At 32.3% G+C, this 7,899-nt stretch overlaps 1 protein-coding gene across 4 annotated transcripts; it reads left to right on the top strand.

The window, feature by feature from the left end:
• Nucleotides 1–3,100: 3,100 nt before the first annotated feature.
• On the top strand, nucleotides 3,101–6,635 carry LOC130825683 (uncharacterized). Of its 4 annotated transcripts, none has more exons than XM_057691028.1 (3): nucleotides 3,101–3,191; nucleotides 5,340–5,712; nucleotides 5,882–6,635. In XM_057691028.1, the coding sequence occupies exons 2-3, from the start codon at nucleotides 5,428–5,430 to the stop codon at nucleotides 6,299–6,301; spliced, it is 705 nt and encodes a 234-aa protein (XP_057547011.1). In that variant the 5' UTR covers nucleotides 3,101–3,191; nucleotides 5,340–5,427; the 3' UTR covers nucleotides 6,302–6,635. The 4 variants fall into 4 exon arrangements, with proteins under 4 accessions (XP_057547011.1, XP_057547009.1, XP_057547012.1 ...); XM_057691026.1 differs by lacking the exon at nucleotides 3,101–3,191 and adding an exon at nucleotides 3,230–3,724 and having other exon boundaries at nucleotides 4,475–5,712; XM_057691029.1 differs by lacking the exon at nucleotides 3,101–3,191 and adding an exon at nucleotides 3,234–3,724 and having other exon boundaries at nucleotides 5,355–5,712.
• The last annotated feature ends 1,264 nt before the right edge of the window (nucleotides 6,636–7,899 follow it).

The following is a 7,899-nucleotide window of genomic DNA, read 5'->3' as shown; positions in this document are numbered from 1 at the left end:
CAACTATAGTTGACAATAAGACATATACAGCCAATGTTGCTACTCCTAAATCTTGACATGAAGAAGCCAAGCTGTGGCATATCCGACTTGGATACATACTTTATCCTAATATGAAGCATGCTTGCCCTCATCTAGACAAACCCGGTTACCTTTCCCTTCAAATACTATCAAAACTAAGACACCTTTTGAGATGTTACATGTGGATTTATGGGGACCTTATTCTTCTCCCACACATGATGGGTGTACTTATTTCCTCACTATAGTGGATGATTATACAAGATGTATTTGGTTGTATCTCATGAAATACAAAAGTCAATCTATTTCCTTTATGCAGCATTTGTAAAGTTATAATGAAAATCATTTTCATACTAGTGTCAAGTCTATTTGAACTGATAATGCCAGGGAACTTTGTGAAGGTGAAGCATTGCAATGGTATCATGGAAAAGGGATTGTACATCAAACTAGTTGTGTCCAGACCCCACAGCAAAATGGCGTTATCGAACACAAGCATCGCCACTTTAAAAAAACTGCCCGAGCATTGTTTTTTCAATCTAACCTCCCTTCAAGATTTTGGGGAGAATGCATTCTTTGTGCAGCCTATATCATTAATCGCCTCCCTCTGTCATGTCTTAATGATATATCTCCATACGAAAAACTTTATAATCTCAAACCCAATCTTCACCATCTCAGAGCATATGGGTGTTTGTGCTTTGTGTCCACACTCAAATAAAATCGTACCAAATTTCAACCCTGAACTAATGCCTGTGTCTTTCGTGGCTATTCCACCAAACGAAAGGTCTACAAGGTCTATGACTTAACCTCTCACAAAATTCTCGTTTCACGAGATGTTGTCTTTCAAGAACATCGCTTCCCTTACCACTTTAACAACAAGTCCAATTCACCTTTTTCTCACTTTTATCTACCAGTCCATACCCAAACATTTTACCCATATGACACTTCTGCTAGTATATAGATGTTTGTTGGTGTAATTGCCCATACCCAAACATCTTACCCATATGACATTTCTCACTTTAAAAACAAGTGATTGATTATTAATTATTGATTTTAAAATTGCACGGCGTAACGTAGTACATCGGCAAGTACGGGTCGAATCCACAGGGAGTGGGGTGTATATCAAGAGATTCTCAATCAATTAGTTGGTTCAATAACGTATATATAGATGTTTGTTGATGTAATTAACTAAAACAAGCAAATAAAGACTAAAGCTAAAACAAAGTGTAAAACAAGTAAAGATGCTAATTAACCAAGAATATAAGATCAAAGGCAATACAAACACATTAAAAGGTAATATGATGATGAAGAGGTAGAGGCTAGGCTTTCTCACCAAAATATTTACTAATCTTCAACCTAAGGTCATGGATATGGGTTATGGGGAAGAACGCATCTTGGATACTAATCTTCTCTCTCGGGCAACAAAAGCTTCCTAAAACATACTCAACTACCTATTCTCATGGAGCTAAGCATATTTTAAAACATGGAGCACACATTCATCATTTCCAATCAAAACATCCACTATTCTCATGGAGATGATTCAATTTTCAAGTATAGACTATCATTAGAAATCGACTCTCGCCATCAATCCAATGACACTACGATAATAGCAAAATCCATCTCAAACCATAAACAAAACAACCAAGCCAAAGGTAAAGAAAGAAATTTTAGACTACATACATGGTGATAATACCTAGCCTAAGCCAAAATGAACTACTCACTCATATTGAAGTTAAACATAACTAAAGACATTGAATTCATGATAAGTACTAATAACAAAAATCAAAAGCAATTAAATGTTGAGAATAGAAATTACTAGCTTAGAATTCAATCCAGAGATAATAATCAATTGAAGAACTAAAGAATGCCAATGATAAACTCCATAAGCTCCAATTGCAACCCAGATGTTGATGAAATGCTTCAATAGATTGACTTAATCTCAATTACATGAATATATCAAATGATCTTCAATAATGAACTAATCAAAAGCTTGAACCTTCTAATAAGTGTTTGAATAGAAATTGCAACTAAGAGTACAAGAATAAATCAAGGAAATAAATAAAGGAAGATTAAAACTAACTAATGAAAGCTTAAAATTCAGAACATGAGTTGTAGAAGAAATGGATGATTTGCTTGAGCCTTCTTCTTCTCTATTTATAGGAGGGAGGACAAGTGGTGGGTGGTGGCTTCATGATTTCTCCACCACCCCTATGTGTGACATAGGTAGACTATAGATGGGTGGCAAATAGGGGTGATGAAGCAGTAGAGTATGAGAGGTTGAAAAAATGGGTAGGGCATCGAATCAGCAGCTTTTAGAAGCGTGATTATTTCTAACTGCCCAAATCGCTCGACCTGGCCGAGCGAGCATTAGGTACACAGGTCAAGATCTTTAAAAATAGAGCAGTCACCAAAAAAGGCTCCGCTTGACCGAGTGAGCTCGCTTGACCCATCGTGAATTAAATGTTACAACATTTAAGGGCATTGATAAATTAATTAGTGAATTAAAAGTTAAAATGGTGAATTAAACATTTGAGAGCAAAATGATATCATGTGGAAAAATCTTACAAAATGATGAATTAAACGGAAATTAACAAGAATTTAACGGAAAATGCCACGACAGTTAGATAGTGCATAAACTGGATGCTACCATGTGGAAAAATCTTACAAAAGTGCTACCATTGGTGTTTCATGAAAACTAGATGCTATCATGTGGAATTTTCCTAACTTTTGATATCTCTAGGTACTCTTAATTAAAAATTATAAAAAGTAAATAATCCTTGCATTGAGATAAATTAAACAAGATTGCTTGACTATATTTTAACTTATAGATTAAGAATAAAATACAAATTAAAATGACTAAATAAAATAGCGACTAATAACAAATAGGACAATTAGGTTGAATAGAAGGAGGGAGTATATTAATAATTATTGAAGTATGATATTTATAGAGAGAGACTCACGTGCCCTTACCACAATTATCAAGTCATCGTCTTTTTATCCTCCTTGTCTTAGTTTTATTGTCTGCTTAATTTTTCAGGATATATATAAATATATATTATATAATATATAGTTATACTATAGTCTACACTTGGCTTCATGGCTCTCTGTTGGGAAGAAGCAGCAGCTCGTCAGTCTGTCACGATATTTCTAAAGGGCTTCATTTCCGCTGGTAGTTTAACGTAAGCTCTTTTTTTTTTTTTTTTAAATTGCATTGTACATGAAAATTGCTTTTAAGCTAATACATAAGAGAAGAGAATATTCCTTTATTTTGAAATCTTAGAATAGGTATTAGTGGGCCAAATTTTTATAATTCAAAATACCCCCTCAAGACCTATCATTTACAAATTTGTAAACCACTCTTACTTTGTATCTCAACTTTTTGGCCTCTGTATAATTTCTCTCAATTTCTATGAACCCTAATTTTTTTCCTCTTATAGTTACCTAAATTCGCAGCATCTACTCAAGTTGTTCGCATCTACAGTTAATTTTGATTAATTTCTGTTGTTTTCCTATTTATTTTCTTCATCTAGAGCTATATAAAAGGAGTCAATGATATCCATTGTTACTCAACAATATTATGAACTCTTCACGAACACTTTGATGTCTGCAAATTGCTACAAAAACCATTAGCACTTAAACATCCAACTAAAAATCATTAGAACCTAGGTATTTCTTGGATTTTTGTGAATTTATTGGAGCTGTTTTGACGAAGGTACTTGTTCTCTAATTTCCTCTCTAAACTTTGTTGCCATTAATGGTTGATGATTGAACTTATGCTTTTTTATTTTAAGTATTTATTTCTTATGTTGTATTATATTTCTACAATTTTAATTTCTTAATGAAAGAAAAGATGTAATAGTGTAAATGATAGATTCTGTTAATTGATTATAGAATCTCTAAAGAATTAGATCAAGTTGCAAATATTCAATCCAATCTAATATGAATGTTTTATTGATTTTAAGGTAGGATCCAGAATCTTGTCAAAAGAATAATACTAATGTTTTGCTTGATTTGGGTTTATGTAAAGTGATTTTTATGATTTGTGTATGTTTCAGATGTAATTAATTTGTTAAATTTGTCTAATTGTGTGTTCATTGTTGGATAGTCTTAATTTAATGAGAAGTTATATGGATCCTGCTTAGTTTGGATTGATAGATTGGTATTTTTTATTTGAATACGGATGAGCTGGTGTCATTTAGAATTTTTTTTAATTTCAGATTTTGACCATATAGTAGTTAAACTTGACTAGTGTATCATGGAATGCTAAAACAATACTAAGTTATGATCCTTTATATGCCCAAATAGACAAGAAACTGAGATGGTCACTTTCAGCTGTGAGCCATACAGCCCATACTATCCACTAAAGTTCATTTGTGGTGTGATTTGTGAATATTTCATCCTTTAAATATCAAATGCTAAGAGATAGTTTTAGTCTTACATTTTTTTTTTCTGAAAATTGTAGAATATGTTAGAAGAATTAATTATTCAAGAGTCACGAAAGCGTGCAAGAAAAAATGATGATGATAGAGATAATGCTTTGTCAATTGTGAGTTTCGTTTTAGTAGTTTTAGGAGCACAATATAGTCAGAAGTATAGGGTGAGAGAGGTCTCTTGGGATGAAAATTTTCGTGCTCAAAAGAGGGCCTTTTGGATGCTAGACTTGAAAAATGATAGGATATGTCGCGATCAATTGCGTTTTGACACACACTGCTTTGAGAAGTTATGTAACGTTTTGCAAATCAATGGAGGATTAAAGACTACTAGATATGTAACGGTGAAAGAAATTGTCGCAATGTTCCTTCATATTCTAGAGGATTAAAGAAACGTTGGAGTATTCTTAGACATCCGAGTTTTTTTGGAAAGATGACTCAAGTTAGAATTATAAATGCTTGTTTCATACTCCACAATTTCTTGAGGGAAGAGAAACTAGAAGAAGGGAATTTATTACATGAGGTAGATAATGAATTATCAAATGTACCCGGAATTGATGAAGAAGGGGAAGAAGCTTACATTTCACTTGTGCGTTCATCACCCGAGTGGAATAATTTTAGAGATGAGCTTGCAAGAAAAATGTTTGCGGATTACCAAAGGCGAAGGGCACAACCTAGGAACAATTAAAGTGGGAGAGATCGAACAAGCATTAAACTACTTAAGGAGCCATCAGATGTGATCTCGAAGATAATACAAAGAATTGTTGTGTTTGATTGAAGCTTAGGATGGTTTTGTAGGGTTTTACTAAATAGTTTTGAATATGGCAGTACTTGAGTAGTAGTTTTATGGGAATCTTTATTTGTATGTTCAACTAATTATTTTGACTCATGTTGTAGTTTATTTATGATAAGGAACAAACAAATGAAAAGGCAATTGTGTTCAAGCTCAACATCAAAGAGAGGTTACGTATCTTGAACTCCCCAAATGGATGCAATTCTCGCTTCAACATTGATTGACCAAATAAACGAGGGGAATAAAGCTGAAGGTGATTTCAAGCCTCAAGCTTATCAAGCTGTTGTTGATAAGTTAAGGAATGAGTTGGGCATATTTATTATGATGGATCATGCCAAAAATAGGATTAAGGTATGGAAGAAACATCATGCAACCATCACCGATATTCAAACTTACACTAAGTTTACGTGGAATGATGAGAAAAAGATGCTTGAAATTGGTATGAATGATTTTGCACAATGGAACGAATATTGTAAGGTATGCTTTTCTGATTGTCAATTAAACACAATGAGATTATATCCTTATGTTAGAAACTTTGTGCTGTTGCTCTTAATGGATTAACTGTGAATTATCGTGATATTGTTGTGTTATATGGATTGACCACTGCTGATTAATGTTTGCATCTTTCTTTTCCAATGTTATGTAGGATAATCCAAATGCCTCGGCATATATGAACAAAAGGATTGAGAATTGGGATGACATTTGTGCTTTGGTGTCAGTGGATAGAGCGATTGGTGATGGTGCTTTGGAGACTGAAAATCAAGGTGCCCACATCTCAGATGCAACTTCGGGAGAGTCTTCAATCAAGAAATTAAAGAGGGATCGTCTTGCTGATGCTGTTACTAGCTTTGCGGAGACATTTAAGGAGTATATGATATCAAGAAACCCTCCAAAGCCCGATTCTAAAGAGGTCTACGATGTTGTTTCAAGAGTTGTCGGACTTGATCGATATGAAGTTTTGAAGGCAGTGAAGCGATTTTTGAACAATATAGAAGAGTTTGAAATGCTTAAGACTTTACCTGAAAGTGAAAAGTTGGATTGGGTAATATTATGTCTTCAGTCGTAGTAATTTTCTAGGAATTTTAGTTCATTAGTAATACTATAGTCTATTAGTCTTTCTAGCTAGATTTTAAAGTTCAATAGCAATTGTAAAGGAACTAATTTGTGGGGCCAATTATGGGCAATCTCTTAGGGTGATCACATACTCAAATTTTGACTGCAATCAGTGTGTTAGTATTATATTTTACCTTGTCATGTACTTCATATGTTAGGTCATTTTGCAAGGCTGATTGAATTTTGTAATTGCAATTACATACATTTACCAAACAATGTTAGAATTTGAAATCAAAGATTTGTAAATACAAAGATTACCAAACAACCTTTAGAATTTGAAATTTTGAATTTTAAAATTTTAATATTTCCCAAACACTAAATTTGATTTTGAAATTCATGTTTTGGAATTTCCAACATTGAATTCTAAAATTTCAATTGAAATAATCGTTCCCAAACACTACCTTAAGACTTTTCATTTGGCCAATAAATATATATATATATATATATATATATATATATATATATATATATATATATATATATATATATATATATATATATATATATATATATATTTCTCTAACCGAGAGATTTTTTGACCGCACTTTCCTCTATGGATATGAGCTGCCGTTTTTCTTCTCTACTGAAACGCTGACTATAGCTTTCTATGAGCGGGATATACTGAGTATGATGATGATGATGTGAATCTTTGGAATACAAGTGTGGATGCAATAGATGTCCACCTAATCATACATGATACTAAATATTCACTTAAAATATAATGAAGGGCAAAGCATCAAGGGTGGATAAGATTCTAACTTGTTAACTTATGTTATATATGGTTTCTAATACCATATTAATTAGTAAACCTACTCAGTTGAAAGTTTAAGAGATTGGTTAAAGCCTTAAAATATGTTATATTGTATCAGAGCTAATGTATTAGGAAAGGTCACATGTTAAAATCTCATGATCTACTACCCTTTTTAAGTCAAATATTTTACAATAAGAACAACTAACGTATGTGCTACATTCATATTTCTAATTAGAAGTACTCTTGTGTGAGAGAACATAAAAGAAAATATAATCTTTCTTGGTATTAATGTATTAAAAATGAATCTTATCCACCATAATCTTTAATATTTTAAGTGGAATAATATTTAGTATTATATGGGAGAAGAGTATATATAGTATTATCCATATTTATAGGCGGATCTATGTTTGGAAGCCATAGGGAATGTGCCCCTAGGAGAATTTTCAAAAAAATAAAATAAAATTTTAACATCTATATTTCGAGTTCCGTAAAAAAAAGAATATCTTTCTTAGTTTTCTCCTTGTAGGAAAATAAGGAACAAAATAAACTCTTATATTATATTATCTTTTTATTTTAGGAAATATTGTGTTAGAATATTATCCCTCTAATTTAGGAATTTAAGATATTGTGTTATTTTAATTTCTATGTTTAAGTTTTTGAGCTTTTGTATAAATAGGGGTGTTTTTCCTCTAATTATGAATAATACAAACCAAGTATTCAAAACTCAAATCAATCTTTATTTCCGCATTATGATTTTCTACATGATATCAGAGCTGTAAGGTTTTCTTGGACGGAAAAAC

Source organism: Amaranthus tricolor, chromosome 10, assembly GCF_026212465.1.
Source record: "Amaranthus tricolor cultivar Red isolate AtriRed21 chromosome 10, ASM2621246v1, whole genome shotgun sequence".
NCBI lineage: Eukaryota > Viridiplantae > Streptophyta > Magnoliopsida > Caryophyllales > Amaranthaceae > Amaranthus > Amaranthus tricolor.
This window is presented reverse-complemented; position numbering and strand designations above follow the sequence as displayed.

What these genes read in the sequence shown, in the direction of transcription:
- LOC130825683 (XM_057691028.1), top strand. Translation starts at nt 5,428, where the DNA reads ATGGATGCAATTCTCGCTTCAACATTGATTGACCAAATAAACGAGGGG. An exon ending in AATGGAACGAATATTGTAAG is followed by an intron (nt 5,713 to 5,881) that starts GTATGCTTTTCT and finishes AATGTTATGTAG; the next exon opens with GATAATCCAAATGCCTCGGC.